Consider the following 22,685-nt stretch of genomic DNA (forward strand, 5'->3'; position numbering starts at 1 on the left):
AAAGAACCACTTTGCATAGCAAACTTTGTTTCTCCTTTTAGGTAACAAATTGCATAGAATCCAAAATATAATATTTTAGAAAGATACATACAGAGCATTATGGTGATCCCAGCTCTGATCAGAAGTCATTGGAAGCCCCTCCCAGAAGTCTGGCAATAGTAGCCATCACATTTCTCTCAAGACAAACGTACTCTAGAAACAGTGTTTTTCAACCTTTTTTCAGTCAAGGGACCCTTTAAATTTCTGCACAAATCTCGAGGCATCCATTACACAATGTAAAAAACTAAACAAATAGTTTTACAGAGCTCAGTAACATTTCTAGGTCCATCCATTGTTGCAGGTGATTTATTCTTCCAAAGCAAATACACTTTTGCAGACTGGTACTGACTAGTATTCCATTGTTTCTCTTTTCCCTCAGTTTCTCTCTCTCTCACCCAGCTAGTGTGACCCCAATGCTTAACGCAGAGGGGCAGGGAAGGGGCGAGAAAGGATGCTGTGCAAGTGCCCAATGTCCTTCTAGGCACCCTGGTTGAAAAAGGCTGCTCTAGAATAACTGTTGCTTAAACTATAAACACAACAGTAGACTGCAATGTAACTTACCCTCCACATTTTAGACCCAGAGCAAGCAAAGCAGATTTCAATCTGTCTAATCCAAGAGAAGCCAATTCCTGTCAGGAATCAAGAAAAACATGCACAATTCATTGGAATGCAGATATGTAAACATGGTTGACATGAACATTTCCTAGTTTAGCTTTATAACTACCCATGACACTTCTCTGCCTCTAACCTGTTCACAAGGCCGCAACATACTGCTGATTCATCATGGAATATAAACCAGTTTATGGCTGTAACAGCAAGAGTAAGCTTGTTTACAAATGTGACAGCCGACTATAGACACTATAATGGAAGTGATCGAGTGGATGGAATTCGGTAAGCTATGACACTTGACAATCAAAAAAAGGTTCAGAATGCTGAATGATGGGAGACGAGGAAAACCGTATTTCCTCTGCATAGTGTAAACAGGGCTTAATGCAAAGGAGGCATAAGGGGTGTCCAAGAGATCTCGAAGAACACCTGTCACTCTATATGTACTATCACACTGTAAGCCCTTTGTGATGGCAATACATAAAAAAAACAAAAAAACAATACCACAATACAATAACCTTAAAATGAAAGAAAAAAAAAAACAAAAAAACAAATGGCTGAGCCATGATTTTACTGCCTCCTGACTGCTTAGCTGCTGTTCGTACACATTCCCACAAGTTTGAGCTCAGTAGGCTGTACTGCTGCCAAACGTAACCTTTTCAAGTTAACAGAGTCAGGCTGTAACCACGCATAATACACATGATAATGGCATAGCATGGCAGGATTTCAATGGTTAACACAAGCAGTGAGGAGGCGGCATATCGCTTCAAGCCACTTAGGATTTTAAGACTCAAGGATTAAAAGCCACCAACATAACTAAATATCAAATATTCCATATTAACCTCAAATTTCTGTTACTTGGAGTATAGGTTACTGTTTTGTTTATCCCAAAAGCAGACCTTGGATATTTATTATACAAATATATTGCTATACCCTTTCAAAAAACAAAACAAAATGGCAACGTAATAAAGTCTTACTTCCCACGATGAAAAAGCAGACAGATCCAGATGAGCTCCAGCATGTGTCAGAGCACTGCTAGTTTCTTTCTAAATGAGAAACAAGCAACACATTAGTAATATTAGAAACATTTACAACTCTGCTTTTTCAATACAATCATAAATTGAACATTGACAGAATTATCAATCTTTATTTTACCTTATGAACAGGATCTCTATGCTCATTTACTGTAACTGCTAATTTTAAAACTACAATTTTTTGTCTTCCCTTTAGAGATACTACATAATTTTGCATGCAATTACCCAGTAAACATAACAGAATACTTCCATCTAGTGGCTATACAGCAAAGCATTATTATTTTATAGGTCAATTTTATATTGCATCTAAAAGCTCCAAAAAAAATTTACATTCCAGTCTAAATTAATTCTGTAAGCCACTATCATCTAGTGGCTATACAGCAAAACATTAATATTTTATATATCCATTTTATATTGAGTCTAAAAGCTCTTAAAACAGGTACATTCCAGTCAAAATTAATTCTGTAAGTTCTAGGAGAGGCTTATTTTCGATTTATGTAAACATGCCTGGGTATTCTGGGAAAATCCCGTCTGGATATTCTCAATTTTGGGAACCACATAAATAATTTTTATTATCTTTATTAATTTATTTCAGGTACTTATATAGCACCATCAATTTTACGCAGAGCTTTACACACACACACACATATATATATATATTGTACATTCACATCAGTCCCTAACCCTCAAGGGGCGTACAATTTAAGGTCCCTAACTCACATTCCTACATACACATATTAGGGCCAATTTAGACAGGATCCAATTAACCTACCAGCATGTCTTTGGAGTGTGGGAGGAAACTGGAGTACCCAGAGGAAACCCACGCAGGCACAGGGAGAACATGCAAACTCCAGGCAGGTGGTGCCGTGGCTAGGATACGAACCAACGACCCTAGTACTGCCACACAGAAGTGCTAACCATTTAGCCGCTGTGCAGCCTTTTAGCACCCCCTTCCTCTTAGGCTACCCACTGTACTGCTTGCTGAGAACCTACTGGATACTAGTCAAAGCAGAACAGTGTGGGGCCTATTACAGAAAAGTGTTAGGTACGGTTTCATTATACTAAAGCTAAAATGGTTCTTTTGTTATTATTGACTAATGCTGACAAGTTTTTAATGGAACACGCAAGCTAAGTGACAAACAATGGTTGATTTAGACCTTCTTTGTCAATAAGGCTGCTTATGGGCCATCTCTTACTTTTCAGTTATGCCTAATCTCCTTTTCGGTGCAATAAGCTATTCGTAATATTATTTGCTTACTGGCCAGCCTGGAAAGGTCCCAGTCTCCCATTTCTTCTCAAATTCATTCTGTATTTTTCCAAAGAGCTCATTCTGATCTAGCAGAGGCTTTACTCTATCTGTATAATCTTGTAAATATTCCAAAAGCACTTCTAAATACCTGTGAAAAAGGGGATAACATAGGTCATTACTATATGTACACATACACGTCATTAACAGAACACGAATGAGAAACATTTATGAGATGCCAAAAAGGAAAAACAAATCCACATTCTTCAAAACCAGAAACTAGACAAATCTTATTCTCAATACCCAAGTAATATTTACAAAGCAGGATATACTCAGGAAGATCCATATTATCCCCTGAATGACACAGGGTAAAACAAATGTTAATGCCTGAACACAATTTTGCAAGTTTGACACGTGCTAGTAAAACTGAACACATCGCAACTACTTTGTGTATCCAGGTGGAATATACCTTGTTTTTTTCAGGACAAAATCGGGCTCTCTTTGGTGGCAAATGGTAACGGATATCTCCTGATTTCTTGATTATTAAAGTAAAACTGGCAAAAAATAGCAAAAAGAATCGTTTTTAAATTTAACTGTACACTTCTTGCTATTACCATAATTTACCACCAAAGAACAACCAAAAATATATTTTCCTGCTCCTGACAATCACAGCAATACCAAATATGTGTATGTTAGTTGTTGTTTGTACCCGTTATTAGGGCCAGAAACAATGGTGCACATTTTCCTTTTTTTAATCCTGCCTAACACACTGGACACAAATTTAAAACGCGTTTTTTTTTTTTTTTTTTTAAATCAAACCTAAAATATACTGACCCTGACCTTTGACCCCAACCTTGAGCCTAACACTAATCCAGATCAAACCTTGATCTAGTTATTTTTTCCCTTTTCTTTAACATCTTCCTCTCTTGCAAGGAGAGAGATACAGTTAGGTTAATAAAACTGGAACACTCAGGTTCTGGTACATCTGTGTATGGTAGCCAATCATCTAACCTCAGCTTGTTCAATTAAGCTTTGACAATAAAACCTGGAAGCGAATTGGTTTCTGTGCAGAACTGCACCAGATTCTGCACTCTCCAGTTTTAGTAAATCAACCCCAATGTACCTTGTCTCCATTCAGAAGTTAACACATGGGCAGGCTGCTCAGTAACTGGTCACTGTGAGATCATAATGGCGCGCACACAGCACAAAGACAGGTACGCAGATATATAGCCCCACTTCTGTGATCCGCTTAGGGGTTGAACATATAAACACAAAGATATTTATGTTTTACTGGTGCCTGTTCACACCATACCCCTACAACACAGAGCATTAAAATCTCCTTCCATCTTTTACTCAATGAGCACTCTAAAAGAAAGCAACAGTTTAAATATATATATATACACATACATACACACACACACACATACATACATACATACATACATACACACACACACACACACACACAAAATACACTGATCAGCCATGACATTATGGTCACCCACCTAATATTAAGTAGGTCCCCCTCTTCCCCCAAAACAGCTCAAAGCTGTCATTAGCAGATCCATTATGTCGCAAAGTGGGGTCTCCGTGGATTGGACTTGTTTTCCAGCACATCCCACATATGCTCGATTGGACTGAGATCTGGGGAGCCAAGTCATCACCTCAAACTTGTCGTTTTCCTCAAACCATTACTGCAGTGGGGCAGGGTGCACTATCCTGCTGAAAGAAGCCACTGCTATCAGGCAATACCATTTCCATGAAAGGTGTACTTGATCAGCAATGTTTAAATAGGTGGTATGTCTCAAGTAACATCCACATGAATAGCAGGACCCAAGGTTTCTCAGCAGAACATTGCTCAAAGTATCACACCGCCGGCTTTCCTTTTTCCCATAGTGCATCCTGGTGCCACCTCTTTTGCAGGTAAATGATGTACACATGCCCGGCCACCCAAATGATGTAAAACAAAACAAAATCAATCAGACCAGGCCACCTTCTTTCATTGTGTCGTGGTTCAGCTTTGATGCTCATGTGTCCATTTCAGGCACTTTAGGCTGTGGACACGAGTCAACATGGATCTACCCAATACAACTTGGCCCTGGTCAAAGTCACTCAAATTCTTACACTTGCCCATTTTCTCTGCTTTCGATACACCATAAGAAGATAATCAATGATATTCACTCAATCCAGGGAATCTCCAATTGCCTTATGGAGGATCAGGAAGGTTTTTCCCCCCCCCCCAAACTGGGGTGAACTGGACCACGCTTTAATGGGGAATTTTTTTTGCCTTCCTCTGGATCCGAGTATAGGATTTGTGTATATAGAGAGGTGTGTGTGTGTTTTTATTGCTTGAACTAGATGGACTAGTGTCTTTTTTTTCAACCCAACTTTACCGGTCAGTGGTTATAATGTTATGGCTGATCAGTGTGTATACACAAATATATACAAAAACACACATGCACACCTTTCCTAAAATTTGCAGAAACACAGTACAAGCACCAATAAAAGCCTATGTGGTAAATCAGGTCTATAAACCTACTATTTGAGACACCATGCAACTACTAAAATCTTAAACCACTAACCGTTTGTATTCTGCATTTTTACGTTCTTTAGGAATGTCAAAAAGTTGGTCAAATGTCGTTAAGTATGTGATGTAATCCAATTTCTGAAAATAAAAGTAAAAAAGTAATTGTTTATGAACACTTACATTAGTGTTAACCAAACCTGCCCTCAAGTCCCAATGGTTTTGCAAGTAACCTTCCATATCCACTGTTGGAATAAATTAGTGGTTCATGATGAAATGTAACCACCTGAACGTATATCCAGAACAAATGACAGATATGAAGGAGTGCATAGGATAAAACGTAGCTTTTTTCAGTTGGAGGGGGAAAGGACTGCAAACCTTCAAGATTTTTGTGCTCTCTCTCCCTTCAAAGAAGATTACCTGCTTTTCATGTGCAAAGGGGTATTTAAAAAATAAGTACCAGTTACACTTACTGGTAACGGTGTTTCTGGGAAATCTTCCAGGACGGCACACCTGACAGAAAATACAATCAAAAAACAACAGAGTTTAAAAATTCCACGCCCTTCCCTCCACTTCTCAGTTATGCAAGAGTATTCCCACACCCTGGTGCACAAAAGGCATGCTGCCTCAAATTGATCAACACTAGATACGGGTGGAAAGTAAGCCTGCCATTAAGGAAGATTGCCCAGAAACACTGTTACTGGTAAGTGTAACTGATACTTTTCTCTAGTCATCTTCCAGGATCTAAGACGTGAAGCAAGGAACTCAGGCCTACCTTAGGGTGGCACCACTGCCTTTAATACTTTCCTGTCAATCGCCAGGTCCTAAGGTGACAACAGCTCTACTCTCTAGTGCCTCATGAAGGTGCCCTGGCTTGTTCAAGTGACTGCTCAGCAGATTTGTTCAATCGATGCTCCAGCCCTCTCCGCCCAAGAGGTCACCAGCGATCTAGTAGAGTGAGCCCTTAGGTGTACGGGAACTGAAACCCCTGACTGCACATAGGCTAAGGAGATGGCTTGTCTGATCCATCTAGCTACAGTTGGCCTAGATGCTTAATGTCCCTTCTTCAGTCCGATAAACAAAACCAAAAAGAGACTCGACTTCCTGAAGCCACTTACTCTATCCAAATATGTCAGTAAACACCATCTTACATCTAAAAAAATGAAAATGCCCTTTCCTCTTATTCCAAGGGTTTTCAAAGAAGGATGGTAGGACAATCTCTTATGTCCTATAAAACTGTGAGGCCACCTTGGGCAACTAAAGAGGGTCTAGTCTAAGCACTACCCTGCCCTCTAATACCACCAGGAAGGGTTCCTTGATAGAAAAGTTGTGAAGGTCGCTTATCCTCCTTGCTTCTGTAATGGCTATAAGGAAGGTTAACTTAAAAGATAAAACCCTAACAGAAATCTGTGCCACTAGCTCAAACGGTGGCTTGGTTAAAGCCTCTAACACGAAGGTCAGATCCCAAGCTGGAAAACTATGTATCTTAATGGGGGGGGGGGGGGGGGCCTCACCCTTTCCCTGGCCCCCAGAAACCTCTCAACTAGGCTTCTCACAAGTCTCTGGTCCAAAAAGACAGATAAGGCCACCATTTGTACCTTTAGAGTGTTTACAGCTGCACCTTTATCCACCCCTGCTTGGAGAAAGTCTAGGATCGTGGAGACCGTGGGAAGCGAAACCCTTTCTCCTGACACCAGCTAGAAAACATTCTTCACACTTTGTCGTATATTTTTCTAGTGACTGGCTTCCTACGGAGAAGAAGATTCTCCATCACCCTCTCAGAACACCCCCTTCTTGGGGTGCAGAGATGGCCCCTGCAGAAGATCCCTCCTGACTGGGAAACGCTGCGGGGGAGCTGCGGACCACATCCTCAAAATAGCGAACCAGGCTCTTCTTGGCCACCAAGGGGCAAGCAAGATCAGTCTGCAGCTTGACCGGCTTAGCTTCCGTAGTACCTGTGGGATCAATGCCAGGGGGGTAATGCATATATCAGCTTGAAATCCCACTCCTGCATTAATGCGTTCAGACCCTTGCTCCCAGGCCTTGAAAAATAACGCCTCATCTTCCTGTTTTTCCTGCAGGCAAAAAGGTCTATTTCTGGGCTGCCACTCTCCCTGGTGGATCAACTATCGGCTGAGAAAATCTGCTTTTGTGTTGGCCAACCCCTTTATGTGGACTGCAGAAACTGAAAGGACCATGCTCTGTGCCCATCCTAGAACCTCCTCAGCTAGGTCCAGGAGCTTCCAGGATCTGGTGCCCGCCTGATGATTCAGGTATGCCACTGTCAACATACTGTCTGACAAGAATCTGGACTTCCTTTCCCCATATCCTGTCTTCAAAGGACTTCCAGGCCTGGCCAACTGCTAGCAGCTCCCTGTAATTGGAGGAGGTTTGACTTAGGTGTGGCTCCCAAGGGCCCTGGTCAGTCCTCTAGATGAGCTCACCAGCCCCACTCGCTTGTGTCCGTGGTTACCCGGACTGGGTCCCCATGTGCTCACGGTCATCTGTCCCCCCAGATTGTGGGGCCCAAGCCACTACCTTAGCGTTCTCTGGGAGGGAAATCCTCTCGTCCAGCAACTCCACTTTCCTGTTCCAAAAGGATAGAAGGCAAGAATTGAAGATACCTGGAATGTAAGTGTGCCCACTCTACAGCCGGTATGCAGGCTGTCACGAGTCCCAGGACTCTCATGATGTGTCGGGAACAATCTCGAACCGCTACCAACCCAGAGACAGCCCTCTCTACTTTTTCTGTCTTCTCTTGGGATAAGAAGAGCTGATGGATTCTGGAGTTTACTATATATCCAGGAACACCTTGGTTTTGGAGGGAGTTAATGAGGACTTTTCCCGATTGACAATCCACCCCAAAGGGAGGATCACTTTCTCCAGGTCTCTCAAGACTTGCTGGTGAGAGAGGCCATAGATCATCAGATCGTCTAGGTAAGGGATGAGGAAAATCCCCTGAAGGTGCAAATAGGCTACCACCTTTGGTGAATATTCTCGGACTGGCCACCAACCCAAAAGGAAGGGCTCAGAACTGCCAATGACTGACCCCCCATGAAAATGGCAAACCGCAAGAAGGCTTGGTATTTTGAGGCGATGGGAACATGGAGGTAGCTATTCCTGGAGGTCCACAGTGGCCATAAACACTCCCTTGAGCAGATGTTTCCGTAGACTGTAAATACTTTCCATATTGAACTTTTTGTATTGCTGGAAACTGTTCAAACTTCTTAGGTTTATAATCAAGCGGAATTTCCCTGAGAGCTTTGGGACTACAAAGATGTGGAAATAAAACCCTCGGAAAAGCTGATCTGCTGGCACTGGGACAATCCCCTCCTGCCCTTGTCCTATCTCTTGGGGGATAAGTCAACACAAAGGTATGAGGGGGGACTGAGAATACCAACTGGTACCCCTCCCTTATCAACTGAAGGATGTACAGGCTCTCTGAAATCCTCCCCCATTGCCGGAGGATCAAGGACAGCCTTCTGCCTACCCTGAGATCTATGCAATTTGGGGTCCTTATTAGTGGATTTGATGTCAGAAAAAAAGGACGCTCCCTTTCGGTCTACCCTTGTTGGTCCATTTCTTAAGCGAGTCCTTCCAAAATCTTTGCTGGCCCTGATTAAGGGGGGCTCGAAAAAACATCTTCCCCTTATCTTTTTTTGGCCTTTTTTTTCCCCTTTTCAGTAGACCTCGACAACACCTGGTCCATCCCTGAACCAAACAGTAGGAACACTCAAAAAGCAGACCAGAGTTAGGCTTTTGATGTCGAATTGACCTCCCAGGCCTTAACTCACACTGCTCTCCGGGCTGAGTTGAGAAGAGCTGCCAAGTTGCCAACTGCAATTACTCTATACGTCCAAGCATCAGTATTCCTAGCAATGCAGGCAAATGCCAGGGCTGGGGCCAAAATAGCGGCATTGGCATACCAAGCTCTATGCAACAGCGTCTCAGATCTACAGTCCATCTGATCCCTGGTGTTACCTGTATCCTGGTGTTTTTTTTAGACAGCGTCTAATTTAGCAGTCTTGAAGAATCTTCCTCCTCTTCCCCAAAGGGGTACTGCCACTTCCAGATTTTTAATTTTAAAACCTTTCGGGATCCTTCCACTCTCTCAAACCAATATCTTTGAGAGTTTAATGCACAGGTAGAACCCTAGCCTGAGGTCTAACCAACACCAACCCCCATGTACATCTTATCTTGGACTGAGACCTGCGTTGATGATTTTGGGATGTCCTCTGAGGCATAAATAGCACTTAGGAGTCCCTCCATATCCTCCAAAGCAAAAAGGTGTCTACCCAGTCTGGATTCCTCACTAGCCTGGCTAGCACCTTCCAAATCTCCCCCCTCTTCCAGGGAGCTTTGGTCAGAGACCTCAACCTCCTCTAAGTCGTCCTCCTCTGTGACCTGAGAAGATGAGGGTCCCAGACCTCCCCACTGCTTCCCCGTCCAAGTCTCCTCCTGGGAAGATGAACCTTCCCTAGATGATCGTGTATCCAACTCCCTGGATGTCAGAGCTGTCTTAAAGGATTGTAAGGTAACGAACATTACCTTACAATGATTGTACCGACAAAAATCCATCCTCAGCAGGGCCCCTCAGGCCCTTTCTGCGACCCTTTCACTGGGCAAGTACTCCCATTGGCAATTCCTGGAGGCTCCTCACCGGCCTCATGAGGGACAAAATGCAGACCGGCGCTGCCATCTTTAAGACAGGAGTCCCACCCTCACCGGAATCCAGCAGTGAAAGAGGCTTGGCCTGCAGCCACTTCCGGTCCTGCACAGAGCTTATTGTGGACTCCATCGCAGCCACCCTGCAAGCTCTACGGGCGCGCGACGTGCTCTCTATACATCAACGGCTGGCAGCCAATGTGCCTACGAGGTAAAAGACCCATGGCCTGGTCCTTTCCAGGCCAAGCCTCCCTGCTGCCATGAACAAGGGTAGAAGGGTGCCTGTTTCTGGTCCGCCGGGCACATCTCCCCTGTACCCGGGAAGCTGCTACAGACTGGGATCCCTGGAGTGGGTGAGTGATCATGGCTACACAGCATGCCCTCCCCGTCTCAGCTGCTTAACCCCCCAAGGGGGACCTTTCGGCCCCAGGCCTTAGGTCTCCAGAAAAAAAAACAAATGTTTTGCTACCAGGGAAACACAAACACTGAAGAGTGGAGGGAAGGGTGGGGAAATTAAACTGTCATTTTTATTGTGTTTCCTGTCATGTGGAGTTATCTCTCAGGTGTGCAATCCTGGAAGATGACTAGAGAAATTAGGTTTTAAAGTGGTTCTAAATGCTCAAGGTTTTTTTCACCTTCAAGCATTCTATGCATGAAGGTAAAAAACCTGTGTGCAGCAGCCCCCCAGCTCCATCTAATACTCACCTAAGCCCCCTCTTGATCCAGTGATGTGCACTGGAGTCTCGGCTATCGTGGGACTCCCTCTTCTCATTGGCTGAGACAGAAGCGTGAGACATTGGCTCCCACTACGGTCAATCACAGCCAGTGAACCAATGAGAAGAGAGAGGAGCGGGGCTGAGCCGCAGCTCCGTGTGTGAATGGACACATGGAGCAGCGGGTGCCACCATAGCAAGCTGCTTGCTGTGGGGGTACCTGACAGGAGGGAGGGGCCAGGAGAGCAAGTGGGGGGACCCAAGAACAGGAGGAACCGGGTTGCTCTGTGCAAAACCACTACACAGAGCAGTATAGACATGTTTGTTATTTTTTCTTTAAAAAAAAATAAACCTTTAGAATCACTTTAAAGTGTCAGTGTTAGGTAATATTTTACAATTAGGTTATAAGTACGCAAAAAGTTCTAAAGTCATGCATGCAGGGTAGAGAGTAGCTGGGGAAGAAAATGTGATTTTCTTTACAGAACAGAAATCTTTGGCAGTACCACCCTAAACACTCTATGTACATTCAGTGAACAGACTCGTTCTCATCCTCTTTTTTTAATGTAAAAATGCATAGAAAGATAACTGAATGATGCCCCCCCCCCCCCTTTCCCTAGGACTTTAAAGGCAGGAAAAAAAAACGCTTTATGCAGAAAACAAAAAACAACTGTTTTATGTAGAGCATGCATGTGCCTAGATCTGCCTATTTTATCTATGAATGTTTTTTTTTTCCAACCACGTTTAGTATACTGTTGATGTTCTGCTGTTATATTCTGGAATTGATATACCCACTTTTACCAGAGGAAAGAATTATTTTCCGAAACATGTTGGAAGATTACACATCAACTGACCAAGTTAAATTAAAATTTTGGCAGTTATTTCAGTGTATCTTTGTGCAAAAGGATATATGTACATTGTATTGTATGCATGTCACTAATTGGATACAACTTTGGTATGTCTTTACAGACCTATGGGTCAATTTTATGCAAACAAGATATGTTACAAATAAAGATTGACATTTGCCTTTTAGACAAAAATTAAAATTTTTCTGCCTTTAAAATTTTCTTTTTAAAGTAGCTGATATCACGGTGTACATATGAAGAATAATTTATAATTTGCTCTACTGGTTATGACACATGCTGTCTTCTTATTACATACAGAGAACCACAGACAAGACATACTAGAGCTCTTTTTAGGAAAGCAATTAAAGCTTAACATTTATAATTTGACACTACAGTTTGAAAATATTAAGAGCTCATTTTAAGTACTACTTAATAGGACTTCCCAAAAAGCACACCTTTACGACAACTATGTATGTTGTATGTCAAGCAATTATTTAAAGGGATTGTGTTTTCTTTTTAAAGGATAAGTTTACCGTTTGTAACATTACACTCATATTCAGGGTGTAACATGTTACAAAAAGACCGGCCCACCAATCTCTGTTGTGACAGCTAGTGGGGGATCTTTTTCCCCCGCTAGCTGTCACAATTTACAAAAAAAAAACCCAAAGTGGCAGTGCGGGGCACCGCTCGGCATCATCACTCATTCACAGTATTCTGTGAATGGGAAAACTACAAGCTCCGGCAAGTTTGTGGCTCTCGTCTTGTGGTTCGTAATGAACTACCATGGCGCTGTTGCCCGCTCTGGTAGTTCATTCATTCTTCCTGTCAGAGTGTATGAACTACCATGGCGCTGTTGCCCGCTCTGGTAGTTCATTTATTCTTCCTGTCAGAGTGTATCTGCTTGTCTGTACGAGGTACGAGCAGAAAAAATATATTGACAGGTCTGAACATAGGTTTTTAACCTTAATGAAGAGAATGCTTAAAAGGTTAAAAAAAAAAACAAAAAAAACACACCTTAGCCCTTTCCAACCACTTTAAGTTTCTTTATTTTGAAAACTAGCCTTTATTTAAACACTAGCTTTCTTACCTCTGATGATTTAAGGTTAGTGTACTTCAAGTAACAGTCATGAAGGTCCAAGTATCGGCCATAGCTTTCTTCATCTGTGAACTCCACCAAATCTATAGCAGGAACACATTTGAATACAGTAGAGAGATTATTTTTTTTTCTTCACAATAATGACTGAAAAAAAATGGAAGTAGTTTAAGGAACGTAAAAAGAAGTGCATAGCTAGCATACTACGCTTCTTCGCTTTATAACTTGGAAAAGATCCATATTAGCACTTTTTCAATGTACACGTGATCTACAACCCATTATTCACAGCCATCTGGCAGGTGGATCGTGACCCTGATATGCCGCTAGCTCCTGACCAGGCTAGAACTCCGAGCAGACAGCCAAGGGAACCATACCCTGGTGATCTTAGATCTGTTCCCTGTTGTGTTTTTCAGATAGACCTCCACCCCTCAAAGGTTACCTACCACTGGTCTACACAATATAGTGTCCTAGTAATAAAGTCTAACATTATATTTTGCCCAGCATCACAATAAAAAAAAAAAAAAAAAAAAAAAAAAAAAATAGTAGGGAGGACTTCTGGGTGATGAGAGCCAAAAAAATTGATTGTCAAGGAACAATTTTTTCACTCAAACTAAAGAAATTTGCAGGGTGGTGAAACCATCTAAAGTTTGTTGAAAATAAACAAGGCAATTGTCAATTTCAGCTGTTTTCAATAGCATTAATGATGGAATGGAAGAAGGCAACCTGCCACCAAGTTTCAATTGTTTTGGCATTTCAGTAAAAGCTCTTGGTGGTAGGTTGCATTGATCTATTTGTTCAATTTAAAGCTGGTTAAATTGACATCAAACTTGGCGTTAGTATGGACATCTTTAGGCTAGAAGCTACTTCATAATACAGCACTTTTTCAAAGGAAAACATGAATATCCAAAGATTATACTTATTCTATTTTATCATCATACAAATGAGTCAAGTCATTATTATTATTCAGGATTTATATAGCGGCAACAGTTTGCTCAGCGCTTTACAATATAAACAGGAGACAATACAGCAACAATACAAGAGGGAAAGGAGGGTGCTGCTCCTTGAAGCTTACAATCTAGGAGAAGTCATTCCAATAAAAGAAAAAAAAAGTCCAATTAAGTGATACTTTCCCCAGAAATCAAGATAATTTATTGTAAGCATACAGGCCAGGAACCAATCACAGAATTTACCTATCATAAGTACTTACTTTGAGCTTCTTCACTTGGGTTCTCTCTGGACTTCAGCAGCTCATCGAATTCCACTGACATTGGGGCACAGATCTGCCAAAAACAGAAATTTGAATTAAAAAAATTGCTACTTAAGTTTCATGTATGAAAGAGAAATATATACAAGAAATTGAAAAATATTTTAATAAAAATAAGCTGTAGAATGCCAACAGTACTACAGGCTCAGTTCACTAAAATATACCGCATGTACAATTTACCACAATTGCTATTTTTAGCCATATGAATATTTTAAATTGTATTTACACCCCTGCAGTGGAACTGGATAACACATACTTCATATTTGTTACATGCTCCCATTCACATAGCGAAACCTTACAAAAAACAAAAAAAAAAGTCCTGGTTACATTTTTTACTTGCTTAAAAATCCTAACTAGCTTTCCCTTTTTATGTAATGTTAAGAAAGGAGCTGGGGGGGGGGGGGGGGTTATGTTTACCTTAAATAACCCTACATGTACTGTGCTGGGTGTGCACACTGTCTGTAGTTAAGACATCTTAAACATCCCAAGACTTGAGTGGTACATTGTATGTTAATGCAACAAAACGAAAAAAATAATAATATTCCTTAGTTTGTCCCTCTATTTGCACACTACAAGCTATTCTACACAATAGAAGCTGCATGCAAGGTCCTACGTACACTGTAATCCTGCTCCAAAAGAACTAGAACACGTAAGAAATGTTTCTAAATTATTTTTAGGTATGCTGTGTGAATGGGAATACAAACAATGAGGGGGTCTTAGAATTGGCTGCAAAAGTGGAAATACACTTTGAGTTCTTACTGGAACTCCTTGTCGAGATTAAGAGCCGTTAGCAAATCATACCAGCTAATGAATAAGTGAATAAAGTCTCATTTCCTACTGTGTTTTCTGGACTGTTTATATTATTAAATAAATCTGTAATAAGCACTAACAACATATATGATGAAGTGTATAAGCAGGAGTTACTATAGTGCCAACAGAATGTCAACACAATCAGTAAATTGAAATATACAGGCAACTGACGTGATGATGCAAACACTGGCTTTCATGTGAAGTTGAGCTAAACCCTGCTCTCTCCTGAACTTCCATATAGAACTTTTATTTTGATGGGAGACAACCATGGGGAGAACTGGCACAATATAGGAAAAGTTGAGATATGCACAGAACGTGGGATGGCCCAGCTCTCGGCATACTTTTTGTTTGACATGCTATTTTTAGTGAAAAGATACTTTCCTTCACCCATATTAATTAAAGTATAGTCAAAACCTAACTAAGATGAAATCTACTCCCACCACCATTCTATCTACCCTGTAAAAGGAAGATGCCCATACTTACCTATTTTGAAGTCGCTCTGGCTTGGTCACATGATCTCTCCAGTGTCAGCTTCAGATTGAAGGAGAGAGCAGCAACAATGGCTGAATAACCTGTGCGATTACATCACACATAGGCTTACTATGGGGCAGCTGTTGTAGGCTGTTTCTCCTGTACATTGAAGCCAGCACTGGGACCCGATCATGTGACTGGACTGGAGCAGCTTCAAAATAGATAAGTATAGACTTCTTTCCTTTTACAAGATAGAAATAATGGGAGTAGATTTTAGTTTACTTAGGTTTTGTACTGGAATTACACTTTAACGTCTTTCTTCTTCCCTTGATTACACGAGTGACCTCCATGGACCCAAGTGTGAAACCTAGATGAAAGAAAACCAGAATTATACCATAATCAAAACCACTAATCATACACAAAAGACACAAAGGGGTTTATTTACTAAAGTTCAAGAGTGCAAAATCAGGCTCACTTCTGCCTAGAAACCAATCAGCTTCCAGGTTTTATTGGCAAAGCTTAATTGAACAAGCTTAGGTTAGATGATTGGCTACCATGCACAGCTGCACCAGATTCTGAGTGCTCCAGTTTTAGTAAATCAACCCCAAAATGTCTCTGTCTGTTGTGTGTATGGCTAATGGTTTAACCACTTGCTCTCCTGAGGATTTACCTCCCTTCCGGACCAGGCCATTTTTTGCGTTACGGCGCTGCGTTACTTTAACTGACAATTACGTGGTCATGCAACGCTGCGCCAAAATGAAATTTATGCACTTTTTTCCCCCCACTAATTGAGCTTTCTTTTGGTGGTATTTGATTGCCTGTGCAGTTTTTATTTTTGCACTATAAAAAAAAAAAAACATGACAATTTTGAGAAAAAAACCCTGTATTTTTTACTTTTTACTATTAAACACGTCCAGTAAAAAAAAATGTAAAAATTTAATTTAGTCATAAATTTAGGCCAAAATGCATTTTGCTACATGTCTGTGCTAAAAAAAAAAAAAATCCCCAATACGTGTAAATTAATTGGTTTACGTAAAAGTTATAACGTTCACAAATGGCGGTATATATACTGGAAATGTTTTTTTTTTCCCCACTAGTAATGGCGGTGATCAGCAACTTATAGTGGGACTGCGGTGGGCTTTCTGACACTGGGGGAACTGCCTTGGTGTTACCGACATCCCCAGTGACACCAATACAGTGATCAGTGCTAAAAAAAAAAAAAAAAAAAAAAAAGCACTGACACTATACTATTGGCACTGGGCAGGAAGGGGTTAACATGAGGTGTGATCAAAGGGTTAACTGTGTGCTGGGAGTGTTTTACTGGGGGGCAGCGTGTTGGTGCTTCACTGTAAGAACATTGCTCTGGGTGGCTGGTTGTGTGCCCGAGCCGACAGGGAGGAGGACTGTTAGTAAACAAAGCAGCCCTCCTTCCCGTCAGAGATCCTTGGTAATCACCAAGCCCCTACCCGGAAATGTAAAATCACGTGTATATATACTTGTGATTTTGCGCACCCCTGCCACCCTGTAGCAGTATATCTGGCAGTCGGGAACTGGTTAAATTGTTAATTCTAGAGTATGTTTTAGCTTACTGGTATTCTAGGTTTCCAGATCTCTCTTTTTCTATACCTTTCTGATTGTGTTTATAGTGGGTACACAGAAAGACATTTGTGGGTTAGATGACACCAGTTTAAAAGGCCAAGTTCATCTTTTGTAGAAAGTTACATGTTACACATATTTAGAGTGTAATGTGTAACATGATCTGGCAGTCCACCCCCAGTACCCCACACCGATCTGTGAATGAAAAACAAGTCCTGTTTGGCCCCCACACAGATGATTTGTAGTTCTCAACTAACTGCGAGGGTGCCAATGAGCGTTCTCGTAATTCATTCCCAAGCTCTGCAGCTTTCAAACAGACAGCCCGTACAGAAGTATAGAAGCTGTAGGGCTTGTCTACAGGAGCCTGAAATTGCATCCGTGATCTAGTGATAATGGGTGCAAAGCTCAACAGGCTTCAGTGGGGAAAAAAAAATACACTTTTTTCTTTTTTTGCAAAAATATGTGCATTTATTATGTTATCCCAAATGGTTAACTTACCATTTAAACAGTTTAGTAAAGAGCACCTTTGCTGCATTTAATAATAAATGCTATACCTTGTTATTAAAGGTGTACTTTAACCATTTACCAACATCAAGGCTGATGCTACTGGGTAAAGAGTGAAACACCCTTTCTGCCAAGCACATGTATTAATTAAAATATCTGTCAAATATGGGTACTAGATAGGTGCACATACATTGTTTTCTGTGTATAAGAGAGATAAATCACCTTAGGCCTTGGTTCACACTATTGTGGCTCTGCGAGCCAGGCTTGCACAGGCACGGTAGCCCATTCATTTGAATGGTCTGCTGTGCCTATGTTTCATGCAGGAAAAAGGTTCCTTACACCATTTTTAAAATACAGTGGCAAAGAAATCTTATGCTGCTTTTGCACCATGCAATTTCATTGTGGCTCCTGCACCCGCTGCATATTTAGATGCATGGGCGCGCCATCAAGAATGAATGGCAGCCCTAGGTGTTTTTAAAGAGTAGTGTGTTTTGGCTGTGGTTGCAGGAACAGGTGTCATTCCCGCACCTGCAGTAGTGTAAACCAGACCTCACACTTGCTTTAAAAAAAAAAAAGTCTTTTGACAAAACTTGAGTAAAAAGTATACAAACTATAAGTTACTCTAATGATCAATTCACCTCATTTGGATGCTTCCGATGATACTCTTTTATCAGTTTAAGTCTATTGTAGAATTCACCAAACTCGTTAGGGCCAGATATTGCATTCAGTTCTTCTTTTCTTAATCTATAAAACAAGAAATGTGTCAAAACCACCTTCGCATCAACCCAACTAGCATATATTTAGAAATTATTCTCACCCGTCTTTATCTTCATACAAATCTCTTAAATTTGAGCTGACATCCATGAACCTCTTTAAATAAAAACAAAAATACACACAACACATTAGTCAGTCATCAGCTGTACTATCTATATATAAAAAAAGTTATAATACTGAACAGTACTTACATCCAACATTGTTCGTGCTCTGTGATCTGAGTTGATCTGTTCTCGGAACTGCAGTGAAAGAAAATCATTGTTGTATGACCAATACCAGAGAAAATGTATTGCAACCACTGTAGTGGGGACTGGTGGCCAGGGGGTGCTGCAACATAAACAGAGCTTGCATTCTCTCGCACAGGTCCATTCTAGGGCTAACCGTACACTTTTGCATTTTATAGCAGTACATTAAAGGAGAAGTAGGGCCAAAGCTATTGTGGCTATACTTCTCTTATGGCTCGCAGGAGTACAGTTTGGTCTGCACTCCTGTCACCAGTCTTCAGTCGACAGTAAGCTTTTAGCATCTACATGAGATTTACCATATGGAATAAAAGCCCAAGTGAACCTTCCCATTTAAAATCCAAGCAAAAGTTGTGCATAGTCCCACACAGTTGGATTACTTTAATATTAGCCACAACCTGAGTAGAAAAGCCTATGTCCTGCCAGCATTCTGCAGAGCGGGGCTGTTGCGATTTGTGGGGAAGAAAGTTGTCTCTCTACAGAAGTTTGACACAACCCTTGCTGAGTCAGAGCTCTCCAATTGGCATGAACTTTGCTAATTACAGAGCTCTGAATCAGTAAGGGGCACCTGTGTGTACGAGAGCTCTCTGGGGACTCTCCCTCCTCATTGACTGAGACAGCAGCAGTAGCCATTGGCTCCCACTACTTTCAATCACAACCAGTGAGCCAATGAAGAGGGAGCAGGAGGAGGAGCGGAGGGACACAGTGTGTAAATATACACACAGAGCAGCAAGTCTGCTAGGGTTTCCCCCATAGCAAGCTGCTTGCTCTGGGGGCACTAGGAAGGACTGCCAGCAGGGGACCAGAGAACAGGAAGATCAGGGCTACTCTGTACAAAACCATTGCATAGAGCAGGGAAATATAACACATTTGTTATTTAAAAAAAAAAAATTTGCCTTTAATAACACTTTACGAATTACAAACTATAAATCCCTGTACACATGAGCTGAATATTGTCCAAAATCAGCCAGTATAGTAGAAACTGGACAACATTCAGCCCCGGTGTACATATCCTTAACCAGCTTCTGTCAACCGAATATACTGGTAAACCAGCAGCCAATCAGTACTCTCAGCCAATGGTTGCGAGCACTGACTGGTGTGTATTGGCGGGGGCAATCCCCGTCTGAACACAATAGCTCAGCAGGGGGTGAGCTCCTGCATTATTTTTTGGTTCAGGTTGTTCCCAGAACAGGAACAGAGGACACTTATTCTGGTGACAACCCGGGATTCCTTCACTTTGGAGGGATTTCCTCTCACTTCCTGTTTTGGCTAAGAGAGGAAGCGAAGGGAAATCTCCCCTATGGGAAAAAAATAAACTTGACAGGGGTTATATTCCTTCTTACTCTATCCAACAGTAAAAAAAAAAATTAAATGAAAAAAGTTTTGCCTTTATCTTTATATCTACTTTAAAAATAAACTATACAATCTGGCAGACCCTTGTTGGCCGATCTAATGGGGGTGGTAAAATCAGATTGCAATGTGTATTGATGTTCAGCGGTTATACAACACACATAAAGAAAATGCAATGTGCATACAACCTACTGGACCAACAATGCACCTCAAACATGCAGATGTGCCGGGCTCCATAAGAATACCCCCCATAGATGTTCTGTAACCAGTTCCTAACTGTGCTATAGCCAAACGATGGCTACAGCAATGTTGAATTTATATCGCCTAACGCCCGGGACATGTAGTTCCGGGCACCAGGCAGGTAGATTTTTTTTCCAACCTTTAGCCCTGCTAAAGCAAGCAGCAGGGCACACCTGTCAGGTGGAAGCATTTGGGTGGTTGTGCTGCTGTCGATTGCTTCCACACAGTGCCAGCCTCTCCAACACGACCGCTCCCCTCCCATTCTTGTCCTGACCTGGAAGGAACGGTATGATGTCACTTCCGGGTGCCCGCTGACAGATTCCCGGCCATGGGGGCCAGGAAAGAATTTAATGCAGTGGAGCACTGCATGCATTACATTCAGTGAAGCACAGGGGAGACATCCAGGGTCTTTTTGCCATAAAGACCCTTTTGTTTTTAAAAGCCCCAGACATTCCTAAAATCACCTCTGATTTTTGGTTTAAAAAAAAAAAAAAACCTTTTATTTATTTTTTTATCTGGACAAGCAGATTGTCATGAGGGACAAGTAGATTGGAACCCCAATATAGTCCCCAGACAAGCAGTTTTTTAAAAAATTTCCACACCTGTGACTAGTTCGGGGAGGGCATCCATGGCCGTCCTCCCAGAACTGTGCCCCCAATGGGGAGCGCACCGTGCAAAATCTGTGATCACAGTGTCCGACAGACACAGCTTATGTGTCCAAGTAAATAGCCAATCAGAGCCAGCTCTTACCATGTGACCAGCTGTGTCCAATCACAGTGTAAATAGGAAATGCCAGTTATTGGCAGTGCGAGAGGAGAGCTGGTAAGCGGCATTTCTCAGGGGAACATCTACACTGATCATCTGGATACAAATCATCAGTTCCCTGATGATCACTGTAGCCTCATCAGTGAGGCCAATAGTGCCCATCTGTGCTGGCTATCAGTGCCTCCTCAGTGATGCCTGTCAGTGCCACCTATCAGTGCACCTCATCTGCGCACATCAGTGAAGGAGAAAAAAAAAATCACTTATTTACAAAGCTTTATAACAAAGTAAGAAAAACGTTTTGGTTTCAAAATTTTTGGCCTTTTTTGTTTGTTTAGCAAAAAATAAAACCCCCCTGCGGTGATTAAGCACCACCAAAAGAAATCGTATGCACTCTCCAGCGCCTCAGGATATGCACAGCCAAAAGGGAAGCCAAGGGTACCAGGACAGCGACAACCAAAGGAAATGTTCCAGGGGTGCAGCTCTCCTCAGATGGGGAAATCAGCCACTGGATAGAGAGAAAACAGGTGGAGCACACACCTAGTGCATTATCCAAGGTTTATTGTAGGAATTAAATCATAAAAACATACTCACAGACGAAGCATGTATCTAAAAAGCATAGAAAAATGACAATGGCCACAACGGCAGGCAAGGTGTTCTCACTGTCAGTGCGGTCAAATGGCTGACGCGTTTCAGGGACAAATCCCTTTCCTCAGAGCTGATGACCAACCTTAGTGATCACCAATCACAACACAGAGTACATTGCGTACCACAGTTTCCAAAAAAACAATAGCCATACACTGGGACACGCCCCCCAAAGGACACTTCGCAATGCGGGGGCGTGTCTCAGTGTATGGCTATTTTTTTTTGGAAACTGTGGTACGCAATGTACTCTGTGTTGTGATTGGTGATCACTAAGGTTGGTCATCAGCTCTGAGGAAAGAAATTCGTCCCCGAAACGCGTCAGCCATTTGACCGCACTGACAGTGAGAACACCTTGCCTGCCGTTGTGGCCATTGTCATTTTTCTATGCTTTTTAGATACATGCTTCGTCTGTGAGTATGTTTTTATTATTCTTTCACTCCTACAATAAACCTTGGATAATGCACTAGGTGTGCGCGCCACCTGTTTTCTCTCTCACCACCAAAAGAAAGCTCTATTTTTCTAAAAAAAAAAAATTATAAAAATTTAGTTTGTGTACAGTATATGACTGCACAATTGTTCAAAGTGCGACAGCACTGAAAATTGGCCTGGGATGAAAGTGGTTAACCTAAGTGTGGCCTGATCACACACAGTACTGCCTGTTGCCCCTCCCCCCATAGCACATTTAAAAATAATCCCAACTACTAATACTTGCCTTTCTGTTTAATATATGCAGTTTTACAGTGTCAATGATAATAGAAGATAATATACTGGAAACATAAATGCCATTTCCAGGACCAGCTGTGTGGCCCCCTGTACACCAGCCGCTCAGTCACCTCCCTATACATGGCCGGAGCCCCCATCCTCTCTGCAGACACACAAAGCCTCACCGTGGCTTTTTTCGCCATCATTTCCTTGGTCATGACGTCCATGAGTCGCTCTTTTTCCTCATGGTAGCGCCGTTGCTGCTCTAACATAGTCTCCATGCTGAAAGAGGCCCGATCCGGAAGTGAAGTGTTCTGGAAACTGATTCCCCTCGATTGAGAAAACCAAAAACTTTAGTTCCGCGCTTTCAATTCCTGCAAAAGAGTGTAATTGCCGCAGCGCCATCTGCTGGTGACTGGCATCGTGTGTTACACTAAGTGAAGGAAAGAATGAACACGGTGTAGCAGTGCCCTCTGCTGGTAACTGCCTGGTTTGCACGGAGTGAAAGAAGTTGAGTTGGAGCCCACAGCGATCTGTTAGTGACTGGCATTGTGGGGTTTATT

General features: G+C 42.0%; 1 protein-coding gene across 1 annotated transcript in view; it reads right to left on the reverse strand.

Moving 5' to 3' along the window:
* Positions 1-22,461, reverse strand: part of SF3A3 (splicing factor 3a subunit 3) — a 46,300-nt gene extending 23,839 nt beyond the window's left edge. Inside the window, exons 1-10 of the mRNA XM_089688793.1 lie at positions 22,308-22,461; positions 18,373-18,420; positions 18,225-18,277; positions 18,046-18,151; positions 13,970-14,042; positions 12,757-12,848; positions 5,508-5,590; positions 2,938-3,076; positions 1,623-1,691; positions 601-668 (exon numbers count right to left, since the gene is read on the reverse strand). Of these exons, the coding sequence (XP_089544919.1) occupies positions 601-668; positions 1,623-1,691; positions 2,938-3,076; positions 5,508-5,590; positions 12,757-12,848; positions 13,970-14,042; positions 18,046-18,151; positions 18,225-18,277; positions 18,373-18,420; positions 22,308-22,403 (827 nt within the window). The 5' untranslated portion in view covers positions 22,404-22,461. The remainder of the gene's footprint in view (positions 1-600; positions 669-1,622; positions 1,692-2,937; positions 3,077-5,507; positions 5,591-12,756; positions 12,849-13,969; positions 14,043-18,045; positions 18,152-18,224; positions 18,278-18,372; positions 18,421-22,307) is intronic.
* Between the last annotated feature and the right edge of the window lie 224 nt (positions 22,462-22,685).

This window comes from Staurois parvus, unplaced genomic scaffold (assembly GCF_062004578.1).
Source record: "Staurois parvus isolate SC_StPar_1 unplaced genomic scaffold, SC_StPar_1.0 ptg000454l, whole genome shotgun sequence".
Classification (NCBI taxonomy): domain Eukaryota; kingdom Metazoa; phylum Chordata; class Amphibia; order Anura; family Ranidae; genus Staurois; species Staurois parvus.